Source organism: Argentina anserina, chromosome 5, assembly GCF_933775445.1.
Source record: "Argentina anserina chromosome 5, drPotAnse1.1, whole genome shotgun sequence".
In the NCBI taxonomy this organism is placed as follows: domain Eukaryota; kingdom Viridiplantae; phylum Streptophyta; class Magnoliopsida; order Rosales; family Rosaceae; genus Argentina; species Argentina anserina.
The window spans coordinates 5,196,037-5,215,020 of record NC_065876.1 but is presented as its reverse complement, the minus strand read 5'-3'; the positions used below and the strand labels follow the sequence as shown (position 1 = coordinate 5,215,020).

General features: G+C 38.5%; 4 protein-coding genes across 4 annotated transcripts; 2 read left to right on the top strand and 2 right to left on the bottom strand.

Moving 5' to 3' along the window:
• Positions 1–6,913: 6,913 nt before the first annotated feature.
• On the bottom strand, positions 6,914–9,525 carry LOC126795029 (cytochrome P450 736A117-like). The gene is made up of 2 exons (XM_050521840.1): positions 8,522–9,525; positions 6,914–7,585 (listed from the first exon to the last, which is right to left on the bottom strand). Exons 1-2 carry the CDS (start codon positions 9,470–9,472, stop codon positions 6,959–6,961), a joined length of 1,578 nt encoding a protein of 525 aa, XP_050377797.1. The 5' UTR covers positions 9,473–9,525; the 3' UTR covers positions 6,914–6,958.
• A 51-nt stretch (positions 9,526–9,576) lies between these two features.
• On the top strand, positions 9,577–13,721 carry LOC126795355 (protein ACTIVITY OF BC1 COMPLEX KINASE 8, chloroplastic-like). Its single transcript, XM_050522204.1, has 10 exons — positions 9,577–9,648; positions 10,773–10,967; positions 11,335–11,382; positions 11,451–11,579; positions 11,825–11,949; positions 12,060–12,173; positions 12,665–12,773; positions 12,935–13,053; positions 13,180–13,333; positions 13,503–13,721. The coding sequence occupies exons 1-10, from the start codon at positions 9,577–9,579 to the stop codon at positions 13,719–13,721; spliced, it is 1,284 nt and encodes a 427-aa protein (XP_050378161.1).
• A 608-nt stretch (positions 13,722–14,329) lies between these two features.
• LOC126795081 (uncharacterized) lies at positions 14,330–15,775 on the top strand. Its single transcript, XM_050521903.1, has 2 exons — positions 14,330–14,563; positions 15,094–15,775. The coding sequence occupies exons 1-2, from the start codon at positions 14,470–14,472 to the stop codon at positions 15,462–15,464; spliced, it is 465 nt and encodes a 154-aa protein (XP_050377860.1). The 5' UTR covers positions 14,330–14,469; the 3' UTR covers positions 15,465–15,775.
• Positions 15,776–15,968: 193 nt separating this feature from the next.
• Positions 15,969–18,253, bottom strand: LOC126795069 (nucleoside diphosphate kinase 2, chloroplastic). Its single transcript, XM_050521889.1, has 7 exons — positions 18,005–18,253; positions 17,853–17,909; positions 17,574–17,660; positions 17,204–17,284; positions 16,974–17,086; positions 16,799–16,848; positions 15,969–16,210 (listed from the first exon to the last, which is right to left on the bottom strand). Exons 1-7 carry the CDS (start codon positions 18,242–18,244, stop codon positions 16,143–16,145), a joined length of 696 nt encoding a protein of 231 aa, XP_050377846.1. The 5' UTR covers positions 18,245–18,253; the 3' UTR covers positions 15,969–16,142.
• Positions 18,254–18,984: the final 731 nt, after the last annotated feature.

Here is an 18,984-nt window from a genome sequence, read left to right as displayed (position 1 = left end):
TTCAAACAACACACAAAACCTTACTTTTATATTAAAGATTAGACCATATATTCTCAGGAATTGTACAATTAAAAGAGATGTAATCAATAATAATTAAATTTAAAAACCTTTGTAACAATTGAGAATTTGTGCACTAGTAAGCTTCTTCCAACAGTTCTCCTGCAAGCACAGAACAATAAATCACTGGTTAGGTCAAAACAATGTATTCGTTCTATACTGAACTAAAAATAATTACAAGTACCTCAAAAAATAATAAACGAAGACCAAAGAGTAGTGTACCTCGCTTTTTTATTAAAGAAGTGAAAGTGGTGTAAGCAAGCCTGCCATCTTTGGACAATACCAAATATTCATCGACCCGGTCCGGCTCCATTGTCGCTACTGCTGCTTTGACATGAGACGCTGATCCCGCTGATCCCTTGACATGGCCTAGAAGATCATAAATCAAAACCCCATGCGCTGAGTTTCGATTTCCCTAATTACTGAACAAAAACAAAACAAAAAAAATTAACAAACGATACAAGAACAAATGGAACACATAATGATCAGGGAGTTCCATCGTCATTGTTGTTGTTAACACCCTCCCTCATGATGAGGGTTAGTATCGTCATTACTCGTCTTATGCACGATCATCGGGCCCAGTCAACTTAAAAAGCTCATTAGTCATTAGATGTATTATTAGCCCACAAGGGTAATTTGGTAATTTTACATGTAACACCATATTTGCCTTTATAAATAGCCATTTCATCTCCACAACAAGGTAAGCGCATTTACACCTCCACTCACACCTTTTCTCATACCTAACTCTACATGTCTATCTTTATAGCTGACTTATGCATCAGAGTGTTGAAGGCTAGCCAGTCAGGTCTTCATCCCGTAACGTCGTGTGCTTGTAGTTTACATGTGATCAAAGAGCTTTATCGGTTCGCCGAAGTTCCCCTGTCGGAATCCCGACATAACAGCTGTTGCTTTTACCTCGTGTTTCAACGAAATCCTAGAATGCCAAACAAAGCTCTTTGATTTTCTAGCTTGCGTTTGCAGATGGAATTTGTATTATTTGTATTTGTATTTGTAATATGTCTTGAGGTTATTTTCGGTATTACGTAACGGGCCTGGGATGGGCCATGGTCCATAGTACTGGTGTGTAACGATGTATGGTATCGTACAAATTAGCTTTAGCCTTTAAGTATTAAGTATTAACTATGGTGATGTACAAAGTAGCCTTAGACATTACTTAACTACTTCCTTAAATCATGAACACACATATATGAGAGAAGCTAAGCAGTATATGGGTGGAACAATAAACTTTGTCTACAACTATACACAAACAACGTACAATTGCTGAAGCTAGTAAACATTTGTCTTACTAGAAAGCTGGAAATGTTTAACGATCGAAACGGAGCCCAGCATCTCAGTTAGTCACTAGTTTAATCAGAGCATGTTTCACGTTGAAGAACATATAATGTGGATTATTTGACAATAATTTAGTTTAGAATCACCTCTCACGTAGCGGTGGTTCTTAACTTACTTATAAAATATAAAATATGAGATTCTTTTTTATGTTCTGATTTTAGTTATATATGTAACTTAACATACTATTTAGTTAACAAATTGAATTTGAGTTATAAAAATATAAATATGCAATATCAAACATTAACGGCAGGGGTAGGCATGTACTATTAATTCAACACTTTTCCAATCGAACTGAATTGAATTCAACTTCTTATTACAAAATCAGTCTTGTTGGAGAGGAGAGATCCTACATTTAAGAAGTGACAAATAAAATATAGATTATAAGTAGGTGAATAATAACCAATTGTACCGAGACCTTTTGTGATTAAAAATCAACACCTGTGAGGTGGCTAAGTTGGGACAATATCGGTATAGTTGGTCTATGGGCCACACTTGTCATTGTTTAACATGGTATCAGAGCGGGTTCCTCTCCAATCGCGCCTCCAATCTGTTGTGGACCCGAGTTGGGTGCCACTTTGTTATGGCCCAAAATTAGTGTCATTATCATGTCATCGGAGAGTTTTCCGATTGGATGATCACCAAGTGTTGTTGGTTAATGGACCTTGGTTTATTTCATCCAAGTATGTGGGATGTTAATCTGTCACGTGCATACCTAAAAATTAGGTTGCACGTGAGGGAGCGTGTTAGAGAGGAGAGATCTCACATCTAAGAAGTGACAAATAAAATAGAGATTATAAGTGGGTGGATAATAACCAATTGTACCGAGGCCTTTTGTGATTAAAACCCAACACCTATGAGGTGACTAAGTTCTAACAATATCAGTACAGTTGGTCTATGAGCCACGCTTGTCGCTGTTTAACAAGTCCATGTATATATATAAAAACCACAACAACGTAACCCAATAATAGAACTAGAACACATTATTAATACAACCCAATAGTCAGTACGCACAAATATAGAGTAATAGATGTTAGCGTGTGTGAGCTGTTTAAAACAGCAAGCCATGTTACTCATGGTGGTAGAACAACTAGATTCATCATTAGAGATAGTGCTAACAACAATGCAATTGTCCAATTCATTTCCTATAAATAGCTAGTTCTAGACTTGTATTAGATCATCAATCAATCAATTCAAGCAATATACAAGCTTCATACCTTTTCTAGTATAGAGACATAGAGAGAACAAACTATAGCTAGCTAGTTACTCTTCTTACGGTTAAGCTGATGAATATGGAATAGCCATGGCTTTGAGTGGGTACTTCTTATGAATTGTTAAACCAGACGATTCACTCATGTCTAAATCCTCATTTCTTACTCCACCAGGCAATGTCCAATCAAACTAAAGAATTGTTAAACCGGTGGCGCACTATTTCACCAAACTAAAGAATATTTGGGCTGAGATTAATGTGAAACGTCATTGCATGATTCAAAATCAAGAGGATATTGTTTGGTACCAAAAGGAAAAGGAGCTTGAACGAGTTCACCATTTCTTGAAAGGTCTTGATGTAAAGCATACCAGTGCAAAAGGCGAATTGCTCCGAATGACCGAACCACCTAGCCTACTCACCGCTTTCACCTATATCCGAAAGGATGAGTCTCAGCAGGAGAGTATTCTTCCGGCACCGGCTGTCATTTCCAGCCTTACTGTTCATGCTTGATCTCCGGCACCACCCCTTCCGCAAGCAACTTCTGCTCCCCTTCATCGACAAGGACCACCACCAGGTTTCGGGAATCAGCCCCGCCCTCCTTGCTCTTATTGCCATGATACCAACCATGCTCATGCGACCTGTTAGAAATTATATCCACATCTTAGGCCCAAGATGCCTAATTATCGTCTCCAGGAAAAAGCAGCTCTTCACTTAGTTCCGGAACCCAATATCTATGGTGTGGTTGGGCATGATCATCATACTGCTGGAGGAGCACCTACCGCATCCATCGTTGGCCGTGGTTAAATTGGTATGGCTTTCAATATTTCTCACTCTGTTAGTTTTGATACCTGGATTATTGATTCTCGTGCATCTGATCATATGACTTATGTCAAATCTTATTTTACCGTATTATCCCCTCCACCCGTACCCTATGTTACTAATGCTAATGGTGAGGCATTCCCCGTGTTAGGGACAAGGTCTGTTCGTATTACTCCCACCATAGAGCTTCACAATGTACTCTATATACCTGCTTTATCTCATCATTTGATATATGTTCCTCAATTGAACGTTGACGCTCAGTGCTCTGTGACCTTTTTTCCTATGTATGTGATATTTCAGGATCTTCTCACCAGACGGGTAATTGGTCAGGGGTATCTGAGGGGCCGGTTGTTTCATCTGGATCTGACATACACAGGGGAAAAACCAGGGGGACAGTCTTGGACCGCTTTACTCTCCACTTCTGACAAGCTAAGTGAAGTTTGGTTATGGCATCGTCGCTTAGGGCATTCATCTTTTAGTGTTATGAAAAAATTCATGCCTACTTTATTTATTAATGTGGACGAGTCTTGTTTATGTTATGAGACATGTGTTTTGGGCAAGAGTCATCGATATACTTATTCCCCTAGTACTTCTACTAAAAGTTTTCTTCCTTTTGAATTAATCCATTCTGATGTTTGGGGACCATCGAAAGAGTCAACTGTATCAGGAATGCGATATTTTGGGTCATTTATTGATGATTGCACACGTCTTTCATGGATTGTTCTTCTTAAAAATAAAGATGAGGTTTTTCCAGCTTTTCGTGCCTTCCATACCTCTGTCCAAATACAATATAATGCCACCATTCAAATTCTTCGTTCTGATAATGGGGGGGGGGATATGTGAATCATGTCTTTCAGGAGTTCTTTAACACACACGAGATTGTTCATCAAATAACCTGAGCAAAATGAGGTTTTTGAAAGTAAAAATCGTCATTTACTTGATATGGCTCGATGTATTCTTTTTAGTGCCCAGATGCCTAAATACCTTTGGGGTGATGCTGTCATTACTTCCGCCCACCTTATTAATCATCTTCCATCTCGTGTCCTTCAGGGAAAAGTTCCCTATGAAGTGATTGCATCTCATGTCTCATTACCCTCTTTTCATAATCTTCCTGCCCGTGTTTTCGGTTGTGTTACTTTTGTTCATCTTCCACAACATCAGCATTCTAAGTTGGATGCCCGGGCAGTTAAATGTGTGTTTGTTGGGTACGGATGACATCAGAAAGGGTACCGGTGCTATCATCCCCCTAATCGAAAATACTATGTCACTATGGATGTTACCTTTTTTGAGGACATGAGTTATTTTTCCTCTTCTGGTACTGCTCTTCAAGGGGAGAATTCATATTTTGAAGAGCTATATGATGGAGAGGGGGAGACAAGTGAGCCATTCGATATGGTAACATGTTCCGTTGAGATTACCAATGTGTCAGCCACACATGCACCACCAGAGGTCGTCACTCAAGAGATTGAGACACCAGAAGCTGAACTGTTTATACCTCTGACCAATGCTCTCCTGGTACAGAAGATCACTCATATGAGGTTAGTCATTCTATTAGGGATCATAGTAGACAATATGTTTTGCCAAATAGGTCTACTCGGGGACAACCAACAAAAAAATATGAACCTACCTTCAGACTAAAGCCAAGTATCCGGTGACAAATTTTATATCTACCAAAAGATTATCTAAGTCATATGAGTCATTTGTGAATCAAATATCTATTGTATCAGTACCTAACAAAGTGCAAGATGCATTGGGAGATCCAAAATGGAGGAAAGCAATAGAGGAAGAGATGGAAGCATTACAAAAGAACAATACTTGGGAGCTTGTACCACCACCATATGGCAAGAAGACTGTAGGATGTCGTTGGGTGTTTACAGTGAAACATAATCCAGATGGGTCAGTAAGCCGGTATAAAACACGCCTAGTAGCGAAGGGGTACACCCAGACATATGGCATAGACTATGATGAGACATTTGCACATGTTGCAAAGATGAATACTATCCGGGTATTGCTCTCTGTCACTGCTAACTTGAACTGGCCACTTAGGCAGTTTGATGTCAAGAATGCATTCCTTCATGGAGAACTAACAGAGGAAGTATACACGGATCTTCCGCCTGGATATGTGGCCGCTTCCCCAAGTAACTCCGTATGAAGATTGAGAAAGTCTTTGTATGGTCTTAAACAGTCACCTCGTGCTTGGTTTGGAAGATTCTCACAATTCATGAGGAAACTTGGCTACATACAAAGTAATTCAGACCACACGTTATTTCTCAAACATCAACAAAGGAAGGTAACAACCCTAATTATATATGTTGATGATATGGTAGTTACTGGGAATGATACTGTTGAGGTGGATAGATTACAGAAACAGCTCGCCATAGAGTTTGAGATGAAGGACCTAGGTACACTCAAGTACTTCTTAGGCATTGAAATCGTCCGGGGAAGTGATGGTATTTATCTGTGTCAGAAGAAGTACATCCTTGATCTACTAACAGAGACATGTATGTTGGATTGCACTCCCATTGATACTCCTATTGAGCAGAACCATCGGTTAGCAGAGTATCCAGATCAAGTCCCTACTGACAAACCTCGTTATCAGAGGCTAGTTGGACGCCTGATTTATCTATCACATACCAGACCAAACGTTGCGTATGCAGTAAGTATAGTAAGTCAGTTCATGCATAATCCAAGTGTGGACCATATGGATGCTGTTGTAAGGATATTGAGGTACTTGAAGTCAGCTCCGGGGAGAGGAGTAATGTTTTCTAATCGCAACAATACCCTTGAGGTTTGTGGCTTTACAGATGCAGACTTGGCTGGAAATAGTACAAATCGGAGGTCCACATCAGGGTATTTTACCTTTGTTGGAGGTAATCTTGTTACGTGGAGGAGTAAGAAACAAAATGTGGTAGCTCGATCTAGTGCTGAAGCAGAATACAGAGGTATGGCTCAGGGAGTGTGCGAGTTGTTGTGGCTTAGGAATTTGCTACAAGATTTGGGTGTTAAACCTAAGTGTGCAATACAGCTTTACTGTGACAACAAGACAGCTATTGATATTTCACAGAATCATGTGCAACATGATCGTACAAAACATGTAGAGGTTGATTGTCACTTTATAAAAGAGAAGTTAGACGCTAAGATTATTTGTTTTCCGTTTGTTCATACAGAAGAACAACTTGCGGATATACTCACCAAAAGAGTGTTCAAGAAGGTTTTTTATGACTCACTTTGCAAGTTTGGCATGATTAATGTGTATGCGCCAACTTGAAGGGGAGTGTTAGCGTGTGTGAGCTGTGTAAAGCAACAAGCCATGTTACTCATGGTGGTAGAACAGTTAGATTCATCATTAGAGATAGTGCTAACAACAATGCAATTGTCCAATTCATTTCCTATAAATAGTTAGTTCTAGACTTGTATTAGATCATCAATCAATCAATTTAAGCAATATACAAGCTTCATACCTTTTCTAGTATAGAGACATAGAGAGAACAAGGTATAGCTAGCTAGTTACTCTTCTTACGGTTAAGCTGATGAATGTGGAATAGCCATGGCTTTGAGTGGGTACTTCTTATGAATTGTTAAACCAGACGATTCACTCATGTCTAAATCCTCATTTCTTACTCCACCAGGCAATGTCCAATCAAACTTGTGCAGCAAATTTGCAAGACCAATCTCATTGACAGTCGTAGCAAACTGAATCCCGGGACATAGCCTCCTGCCAGCTCCGAACGGAAGATACTCGAAGTCAGTTCCTTTGTAACTGAGACCACTATTTACTCCCAAAAACCTCTCCGGCTCAAACTCTTCTGGTTTGTGATTGAAAGATTTCGGATCTCTTCCGATCTGCCAGACATTCACTAAGACTTGTGTGTTGGCCTTAATGTCGTAACCTTTTATTTTCACATCTTGGATCGACATCTTAGGCAATAATAGTGTAAATGATGGATGTAAACGAAGAGCCTCCTTAATCACTGTCTTCAAGTAGTGCATGTCAACCAAGTCATCCTCCGTTAATATTTCTTCTTCTCCTTTTTTAACAGCCCTCAATTCTTTCTGCAATTTGCTCATGACCCTTGGGTGCTTCAGAACCTCTGCCATTTCCCACTCTAGAAGTGTAGATGTGGTATCCGTCCCAGCAAGGAACATATCCTACACGTACGTTTTCATTAATAGCAGAATGATGAATTGTTAGTGCATATATGACCAATAACTACATAAGAGCAACTCCAATCCATATATATGTCAATGCCACACACGCACATCAATGGGAGAAAAATTTCCTTAATATCAATTTTCAAAACTAATGTGTCAAATCTAGATGGATCTCATGTGACCAATAATATTTGGAAAATTCTGTTGTGCGCCACTGTATGCATGACATACAACAAAACACAACATAATCTCACACCCCCTCCTATTGTGCAGCTCATGTGCTTCCCTAATTAATGTATGCAAAACCTGTTGTATGTCATACCGATATGTACGATGAACCTATAATATTTGACACTTCTAATTTTTCCTGTCAACTTGTCTTTTATTATTTTATTCACACACATGTTGTATTTTCCTATCGGACATCTCATGTGATTCTCTAATTAATGTCTGCAAAGTATGTCATACCGATATGTACGATGAACCCATAATATTTGACACTTCTAATTTTTCTTGTAAACCTGTCTTTTATTACTTTATTCACACACTCCTATCGTAATCTCACGTCCTCTCCTAATTAATGTCTACAAAATGTACTGTATGCTATACCGATATTGGCAGATGAACCCATAATATTTGACACTTCTAATTTTTCATGTCAACCTGTCTTTTATTATTTTATTGCTCTCTCTCTCTCATATCTATCTCTCTTCTCTCTTTAAAAATAATATAATAATTCAAATAATAACATGTCCATTACAGCATAAAATTGTAAAAGATAACGATGACACCTCACATGTCAAATATTAAAAAATTTAAATATAAAACGGGTTAATCTGCATATTATAGAACATTAACGACATATAGTACTTATATCACGACGTTGCATTGAGAGAGAGAGAGAGAGAGAGAGAGAGAGAGAGAGAGAGAGACCTGGACGACAGCTTTTATGCTAGTTCTGTCAAGAGGAAATTGAAGCAAGTTTTCCCGCTGAATTTCAAGTAAAACATCCACAAAATCTCTGTTATCCTCGTTCTGATCATCATCAGAGCCTTGATCATTTTCGTTGCTGGTGTCCCAACTTTTATCAATATGCTCTTGAAGTACCGAGTCCATGAATGCATCGTACCGTTTAGCCAGACTGTCTAGTTTGGCGTCCAAACCCGCAAGACGGCTCAACCAACCCAGCCATGGAATATAGTCTCCAAGATGAATACTTCCCGCCAACTCAGTAAATTCGGTGGTGAGCTCCTTAAAGTCTCCATCATTGTAGTACTTCTTCCCCAGAGCCGCCCTCGAGACGACATCGTTCGTAAGACCCATAACCATCTTCCTCACGTCCACAACTTCTCCCCTTTGTGAAGTTTCCTTTATGTTTCTGATCATAGATCTCGTCTCGTCTTCTCTCAGGGTGCGAAAGGACCTGACCTTCTTGGCGCTCAAGAGATGTAGCACGCAGATGCTCTTCACCTGCCTCCAGTAGTCACCGTAAGGTGCCACGGCCACGTCTTTACAGTTGTAAAGAAGCTTCTCGAAGGCGGTGGTCTTAGGTCTGCTGGAAAATGCGAGGTCGTGAGTTTTCATGATCTCCCGGGCACCCTCGGCCGACGAGACGACAAGAACGGGGGAGCTTCGGAAGTGGAGGAGCATGAGAGGGCCATAGACCTTAGATAAGGCTTGAAATGCGCGATGGGGTGGAGTTGAAAGTGAGCCTAGTTGGTGAAGGTTTCCGATGATGGGGAGCTTTGATGGAGAAGGCGGTGGGTTTCTTGTTCCGGAAGTAGAACAAGACCACCTGTACAAGAGGATGAGGAAAACAGGGAGGAGTAGAAAGGAAAGGATTTCATTGTTGATGAGCTCCGGCATTCTTTTCAGTAGACTCATCAAAACTCAAAAGGTATGGGAGATTCCTCGTAAATATGGATTGTCTGAGCCTATGTGCGCTACGTAAAAGGTATGAAGAAAATCTGAGAGAAAATCTACGTGAGATGGACGATGGTGTGCCTGTGAGGTTTTGGCTGGGATTTGCTGTACGCCTATGTAGCACCGACACTTTTAAGGTTGGAGTGTTGAAGTGTCCGACAATTCCCGACACTCCGACACGGCCCGACACTTCCCGACACCGTGTCCGACACTCCATGTGGCGTGTCATTAATATTAACTTTTTTGACACTTCCCCGACATTTTGACCGATACGCCACATCATAATTCCGACATGCCACGTCATCATTTTAGATTATAAAAACAAAAAAAATGAAAACTAAACAGAAAAAAAAACCCAATTTTATTTTAGTCTCATTGTTTTCCCTTTCTTATTTTCTTAGATTTATTTGTTTTTAATTGTTATAGAATGGAATGAACTTGAAACTTTAATTTGACATTATTTTATATGTTATATATTTTTTTTATGTATTAATAAATATATTAAATTTTATATAAATTGCCGAATCGATGTTGTGTCGAGATTTATATTTTTTAGATTTACCGTGTCGCGCCGTGTCGTTGTCGCAGTGTCGTTGTCGCAGTGTCGGTGTCGGTGTCGGTGTCAGTGCTACATAGCTGTACGCATTACAGATTTTTCCGTCGTCTTCTACCGTCTCCATTATTAATGATCCTCCACTCAATGAGTGTACTGATTCAAAATCAGGAAGCACGTGTAATAAACTAATAATTGAAGTTTTCGCAATACGACACCAGAAGAAAAGGCTCCGGCCTATTTCAGATTTCTATATATTGGACCCATCCTAAACTTCTTCTTTATTTTTTGGCTGATAAATACTGTATTGTGACCGATAAACTACAATTGCTGCATCATCTCTCTGGTCGGTATATATATCTAAACAAAAAGTTTAACAAAAATGTTGGAACAAAACAATTGATCTTTTTTTATTTTCTATGAAAGCCTTATCAGAGTGAACATGAGGTCCAATGACATATATCTCTGTTGACTATTATACCCTTTCAATATAATGTGTTTTCCTAACAGATATAAAAAAAAGCTTACACAAGGAGTTCATAATATGGAATAGTTGATCAATATAATGGTTATGTTCCTTTGTCCTCCACCGAATTATACATTTGTGAATTCATAACGATCTTGAATACATTATTAGTGATCTTTTGGTTTCGAAATATTTTGCTGACCACTGAGTTGGCTACTTGTCTTTGATGGGATATTGATTAGGTTGCGCAAATTATTGGGAAGCCAGACTTGGCTCCAGCTGCGTGGGTGAAAAGGCTTGTTACATCGTGCGATCATGCTCCTGCAACTCCATTAGATGCTGTTCAACTTATGCTGGAATCTGAGGTAGGTCAAAGTGTTGGTGAAGTGTTTGAGAGATTTGATGTGGATCCTATTGGCTATGCTTCAATTTCACAGGTACTTGTTCTAATCGTAGGAAGTTCCAGCTTGCTGATATAATCAAGGGATACTGTACAGATTGCAACAAAAAACTTGAATTTGATAGTAAGTATGCTACCTAGTTTAGTTTCTGGGGGCTAACAGAGAGACTACCTGAACTCAAGCATGACTAAAGAAAAGAATATTGATACTTGTTGTTTTCTATAAGTGTGTAATGTATCTCAAACATTAACGATCTAACAATTTGTAGAAAATATTAACATTGAGGAAGAATTAAGAACACATCTGAATGCTTCAGAGCTCTTTACTTGTTATGTCTGGGAGAGAATTGTACATCTGTAAGCATATTCACTTGTAACTGATTTGTGCTTTATGCTCTAACTAGGTACACCGAGCAAGATGGAGAGGTGATAAAAGTGATATTGTTGTCAAGGTGAGAAAACATTGCAAATTCTGTGGCTTCTGTATGTTATGTAAAATTTTAATTTCTGTTCGTAATAGGTGCAACATCTTGGAGTTCAGGATATAATGATGACAGATATCCATAACTTGCAAGCTTTTGTTTTATACATTCAAAAGACAGATGTCAAATTTGATCTATACTCCGTAACCAAGGAAATGGAGACGCAGGTATTCATTTAGTTTTTATCAGTTTTCCTTCTGTTTTTTGGTGGTATCCTGGCTTTCCCCATATAACATCCAAGAGTTTTCTTTTAGAGTGATCACTATTTCTTCAGTTTATTCATGCTTAATCATGATATACTTGTTCCTTATATGTACCAAAATAATGGAAAATTTGGTTACTGTCGGAAATAAAGTTGTTGGCAACTTGGCATATAAATAACTAACTGTTATTAGGAAATTGGCAATTGCAGATTGGATATGAATTTGACTTCACAAGGGAATCTAACGCTATGGAAAAACTTCAAAAAAAAAAAAAAGAGAATAACAAAAGGAGTCCTGTTGTGGTTCCTCGACTGATACGAAACCTAGTCACCAGGTGTGTAACACTAACACCTCACTTCTCTACTTTAATTTAGTCAGTACTTGATAAGTGCTGTACGTTATCAATGGAGCTCTCAATGATCAAAGTGTTGTTTTGTTTGTTAGGCGAGTCTTAGTTATGGAATATATTGATGGAATACCAATCCTGAATCTTGGTGATGAAATTGCGAAAAGGGGTATGGACCCTGGTGGTAAGGTTGCAGCCGCGCAAAGCAGTAAGCTTCTAGTCTGTACAGAGAGTATGCATTCCTTTTTATCTACATGTTTGTTATAAGTGGCATTGAGTTTGCAGGAAGTTCGTGTTTCTTTGTTGTGGCCTATAATTTACAATTTGGAGCCATGTAACTACAGATTTAATTTTTGTGAGGAAAGTGTTTCATTTCTTTGTATCAGCCAAAGAAATCACATTTGAGACTTTTCCGTATGTTTCTCCTTTTTACCTATCTATTTGGTTGTCATATATCTCCCATACATTTTCTAAATGTTGCTACATTTGGAACTTCACCGTCTTAAGTTGTGAGGTCACCTTTCCTGAGTTCATTACCTTAGGCTTTCCCTGCCTTCAACTTTTCAAGTTTGATATTGCTTAGTTATAGTTGAGATTCCCAGAAAATGTTCTCTAGTCTAGCTTGTAGCAAATTCTCTTTTTATTATTCTCTCATAAGAAATCGAACATTAATTTGCTTCATCGAAATTCTTAAATAATGCAGGAAAATCCTCCAAAGTTTGACACTAGCATATGGACAAATGATTCTGAAGAATGGTTTCTTCCATGCAGATCCCCACCCAGGAAATATCCTAATCTGTAAGGGTTCAGAGGTAAGTGGCAACCAGTTTATTTTCCTTTATACAGTTGCGGCTTTGTTCCAACTACACTCATCTGGCCGGAGACATGTTTACTGTTCTCATCTTAAACAAACTGTTTCAGTGTCCTTTCTTTGAAATTCAACCACCTTAGTATTGGTATTCCTCCAAGTTAGGTTGCCTTGCTTGACTACGGCCAAGTGAAAGATCTCCCAGATCGGTTGAGACTTGGTTATGCAAATCTTGTTCTTGCGATAGCTGATGGTGACCCTGTAAGAGCGCTGGAGAGCTATAGGTAAACAAATTTTGGTGGTTGTTGGTGTGACATGTATCATGAACCGGCAGTTAGCTTGTCAATGTCTAATTAAAATCAAAAAATTTCCGTTGTATGCATATCTTACTACTTTGTTTCATTTTACAGGGAGCTTGGCATAAAAACCTTGAGCAAGTGTGAAGATGAACATAAAGAAATGTTAAAGTTAGCAGTAACAATGTTTGACACGAAATTACCGCCTGGAGTAACAATGCTGCAGCATTTTTCTGAGGAATCTTCTATTAAAAAGATTGCTGTTCAGGTATGCATAAATTGCAAAGTGATCTCACGTATATGTGATCGATCATCAACTAGTTTAGGAATTATTCTGTATTCCAATACTAATCATTTGATTTTCCAATCTCCTTCTGAGTCGTGATTGACTACGTCGTATTTCATTTTTTTCCCTTGCTCTGAATCTCATTTTACAGGCTTTTCCAGAGGAGTTGTTTTCTGTTCTTCGAACAGTGCATCTGCTGAGAGGGCTTAGTGTTGGACTAGGAATCAACTACTCATGTGCAGAACAATGGAGACCCATTGCAGAAGAAGCTTTGTTCCGTGCTGGAAGATTAAAAGGTGAGCTTTCCAAATTCCTAGCCATACAAAATGTGGAGATGTTTGTGTATGTCTGTGTTCATAAAAAACTTTAATTTCAGTATGATGTTTAAATACCAGCACACCCCAGAGCTAATGTCTTCTTTCTTGAACAATCTAACTACCAGGGAAAAAAAATCAAGGCTAGAAATAGTAGAGGTGGTTTCTTAAGGTGGTTACTCTGGAGAAACTGATTGTGTTGTGACAAGAGGTTGCTTGCTGGCTAATATGGTGTTGAGATTTTTCTATTACCTGGTTGAAACTACTCACAATGATTAGAAAATTCATTCAGAACAACAGGCTCTTCAATCGCTTCGCGCAGTCATTTCGTGATGTAAAAGAGGCAAGAAAAGTCTTGCATTATATGAGATGTTATCATTTTGTGAATCAGTATTAAACATCATTATGCAACAACTTGTCCTTCAAATCGAACTCACGACCTTCACGACTGGTGCATTTGATGCAAAGTCGCCATAATATGAGCAAATGGAATCAAAACATGACCTCTGTGGCCAAAGATCAATGTTCCTTCCAAATCCATACATAAAGAGTTGCACATTCCACAGGCTCTTCAAAAAGAGAAATGTATACAACACTAAACAGTATTGCAACAAGCTTTCGTCGGCAGAGCAATACATGCGTTTGGGCTGAAGCGGGTCAGAGCACGATTCCCGCCTTGGATTCGCGCCATTATTTTCATCTTTTACTTAAATAGAGGATTGAGTGGTTCAGATCTGTGTCTTGTTCCTCAGATTATATAGAAACACAGCGACCGCGATAGAGAGAACCTCAGATTGGGATGCTATGTTTGGGAGAGTAAGAGCGTCGTCTGTTCCGGCAGACAGCTTGGAAAGACCGCCTTCCAAGATTTTCAAAGACGATTCTCTCTCAATCTACGGTAAAACATCCAACCCTGCTCTTCATGTTCTCCTCATTGTTCACTCCTACGGTTTCACTTTTCTCTTCTGGGTCTGTTTGATGTCTTGAACGTTTGACCGTTTTAAGTCGCTTTCGTTTAAGATTGTTAGCTTTGCCCACCACCTGTTTGATGATTTGTCTCAATCGGCAATTGGGCATTTCCTATGAAACACCTGCGATAATTGATTGTAACTAGAATTCTTGTACCCCCTGCGTGGTGACGGCTGTTAAAATCTGTTGATGTGCAGTGGTTCGGTCGCTTCTGTGTACTTGAATGGTTGAATGCTTGCTTGGACTTATTGCTATTAGTTGTTCTGTGTATATGACTAGAATGCTTCCTTATACCTAAAAGCTGTTGTAGTTTACAGTGGTTCATGATGATATATGTGTAGTTATGTACCTTGAGGATTGTTAGAGGCGCATCTGTAGCGTAAAATGAATAAATGTTACTTGGAGGTACAAGGTCATTGAGAGAATCATTGTCGTTTACTTCTCTTTTTTGTGATGCAGAGACTACGCTCATGAAGCTTAGATTGGGTTCAAAACGTAATCTAAGTCTGTGCTCTAATTCAAGTTCTCTTGAGTTGGAGCCAATGAACATAGAGGTGAACTGTGCTTCCTCCGGGACTTCAAGCTCTCCTGATTTGGTTGCGGCCTCTCCACAGGAGGAGGTTATGACATTAGACATGGATTGTTCTTCAGAAAGAAGTTCAATAACTTCGAGCGATTGCGATTCTGTAGGCACCTTGAAACAGCCAAGGAGTGCAGAGGTCTCGATTCTCTACCTCTTCTCCAAATTTAAGAGAGCTCACACTGCTGTCAGCTCGTCATCAGGGGAGGCAATGACTATCGATAGTGTCAGGCGTTTCCCCAAGTTCTAGTGGTTCTCAATCTGTTAACAACACGGAACAACAATCGGAACACGAATGCATCAGCTCTTTACCTGCCACTGAGATACGTATGCTCTGATTGGGTTTATCACATGAAGATGTCTATATATGGTTGTGAATATGTGCCTACCGGGATTAATCCCGTCTCTCAATCTCTTTGTTCATTGGAACAATTGCAAACAAAAACAAGATAATTGTGTATGATTGTTGGACAATTTCTGTTGTAATATCAGAACCACAGGTCCCCGGTTCTGAGGGAATGCATTATATGTGAGAAAATATGGCAACTCCTACTTCACTTGTCTCGGGAATATATGTTGTAATCCATTTCAATTCAATTCACTTGTTTAGTTTCTTGAGCTATTTTTGCTCTATACAGCATTGAATGAACGGTGAGTCAAAAGTAATTTTCAACGTGACCACTTCACCACTGTCGTTTATATAAATGAAGTATTCCACAAGAGAAGCTTGTTCAAATATAAGGAGTCATTCTCATTAATCAAGAATCGATGCAAGAAAACAAACATTTCTTGAGAGGCTGTGGTTAATATGATAATTCAAGAGGGGTTATTTAGCCGTTTAAGGTTACATTTATAAGACATGATGATACAACAGCTCTGGAAACTATTTTCAAAATTGTATCCGTTGATAGAATTGAGCATTCAGAAATCACTCTCTCAGCCATGGTGCTTGAGATGATGTCCACTGGCATACTTCACCTTCTTTAAACCAGAGAGCTGCAATGTGCAAACAATTCATGAATTATGGGACAGTTATTGAGGAGAAGTTTAAATTTAATAAAGAGATGCATCTATATATTTACACTACGATCATCAAAAAATTATAGAAGGTAATCTTCTTGATCCTTAGAAAAGTGCAAGTAATTTTCTTGTGTGAAAAAAAACCTCGAGCATATTATTTGCATTCAAAACATGCTGCTCCACTGTATCTCAAGTAAAATCCACAACTAAAACTTCAGAACCACATGGAATCTATTTGTCACTGCACCAAATTACTTCAGACCTAGTAGCGAACTAGAAGTTACTGCACCCTGATCTCATATACAACTGAACCTTCAATATAGCAATTCACTGGTGCCCAATGCCACTTATATATAATAGTTGTCCTGATTTGCCAAGTCACATGAGTGAAACTTATCTACCGAACTTTAGTGTCCAGCCCCATATAAAAAGAAGCATAGAATAAAGATGCATTTCAGACATGAGTGGCCACAATGTTTGAAACTTGGATACTGAGAGAAACTTCACTATTCTCATCTCATGAGAAGGCAGTATAAAACAAAGGTGTCTGAATGGCCTGCTTACCTATTTCACGCTTGCCATTTTCAGGGCTATCACTCCCATGAACCACATTCCTGCGAATTGTATTTTATATAACAGTGTTGCATTAGAACTCAAATGCCATCAAGTGAAACAAATCATCATTACGCAAATATTAAATGTTGAATGACTAAAATCTCAGAGGATAAAGGGCCTAAACCTTCCTGTTTGAACAGCAAGATCTCCTCTAATAGTTCCTGGTTCAGCTTGAAGAGGGTCTGTAGACCCTATCAACTTACGTGCTGATGCAACAACGTCAACACCCTCCCATGCCTTCAGTATTCGTGTACAAGTGGTATCTTAAATCTACCTTTGATTACCATAAAACAAAAAACAAAAAAACAAAAACAAAAACAATACTTAAAACAAAAATTGAAAATTGAATCATACCATGCACACAACTGGGCCAGATACAATGTACTCTATCAACTTAGGGAAGAATGACTTTGACTTGAGATCCCTATAATGCTCCTGGAAACAACAAAAGGTACAGAACGAGTCAGAAAGTCGCATCATATCAAGTTCCTGAACACTAAATGAAATTATGAAGCTAAATATGTCCAGATTTTAAGACAGAGAACATAGAGTACATGAAACATTGAATCTCATAAGGCTCCTCCATTACACATTCATAATTTTCTCTTTTTAACTGAATTATTTCTCATTGGTTGGTTTTGAGATGCAAAAATACTATTTACCATGTCATGTGAATGAAATACTGTAAAACACATAGAATTACTAAAATTCTGAAATGACAAACCTCTGCCAAATCTCTGGGGCACTGGAAGAGCTTCAAGCCAGTCAGTTTAAATCCCTTCTTTTCAAACCTTGAGATTATCTCTCCAACCTAAACCAATTCAATCCATAAACCTAAAAACAAGTGAAAATACTAATACAAAACATTATCACATCAACAAAATCCAAGTCTTACAAAAGTTCACTCCACTATTTAGTGTCAATCATACCCAAAGCTTTAGTCTTTCTAAATCCCCAGACACATTTCATAAATTACTCAACAACAAAACAGACAGGGGCTTACAAGGCCACGTTGAACACCATCAGGCTTCACCATTATGTATGTCTCCTCAACCTGTTCCTGAAACCACAAACCCATCAGAAAATGTCAACAACTTTCAACTGGGTCTCCCATAAATCAAACCAAAATTCAATGAAAAAGGAGTAGAAGCAAACCAGGGAAGCAACCAGGTGTGGGAGAAAGATGCGGGGTTTGGCGGGAGTTTTAGCATGAGGACGGGATTGGAAATAGGAGAAAAGATGAGTCGGGAAAGCTGCTAGCTTTTGGTGAATGGTACGCAGGTTAGAGTTGGGTTGGGCGTAGGATAAGCAGGTGGGACTTGTTGTCTGGGTTGAGCGTTGAAGGGATGAGGAAAAACTCGGACTTGCTCCGCCAAACACTGCCACACTCTCCATATTCTCTCTCGCTCTTTTCTCTATCCAAACTGTTCCTTATATTTGGTCTGCTGCTTATTATTTATTTATTTAACTGAAGAAACAATAACATATATGTCTGTAAAAGGCATTTTTCTGGTGAATATACCCATGCAGTAATTCCAAAATTTATGCGACAATTAGAGCCAGAGAAGTTAGAGAAGACATCCAATCCGGTGCCGCTATTGCCACCACAGTCTACTTAATTCACCCTGTATCTTTTTTACACCTTAATTTTTTTTCTTCATATTTATTTTGTTCGTCTCATTTCAATACCTAAAATACTCATTTTTAATAATACTTGTTCACCTTATATAAAACATTTTAACTTTAAACTTACTTTATTCACACATTTGCCACTTTTTTAAATTCCATATTTATTTTAATAATCACGACTGAGAAAAGATCATGAGTTATTGACTTTGGTCTTGGTGTTTTATACCAAACGAATGAAGCTTACCTGACTGTGTTAAATTGAAATACACATTCATTGTTGGTTAATCATTCAATTAACTCATAGAACAACAAAACGATTTAAAGCTCTAAACCAGACCTCAAAATAAAAAAAATATACGTGACACATTACACATGTACAAGTTGAATTTAACGTTAAACTTGCTAATTAGACGCACTAGTGATATTAGTAGAAGATATTATTATTATTATTATTATGAGAATGGTAGAAGATGAATAAATCATGAATAGAGGAGTTATAACGGCTA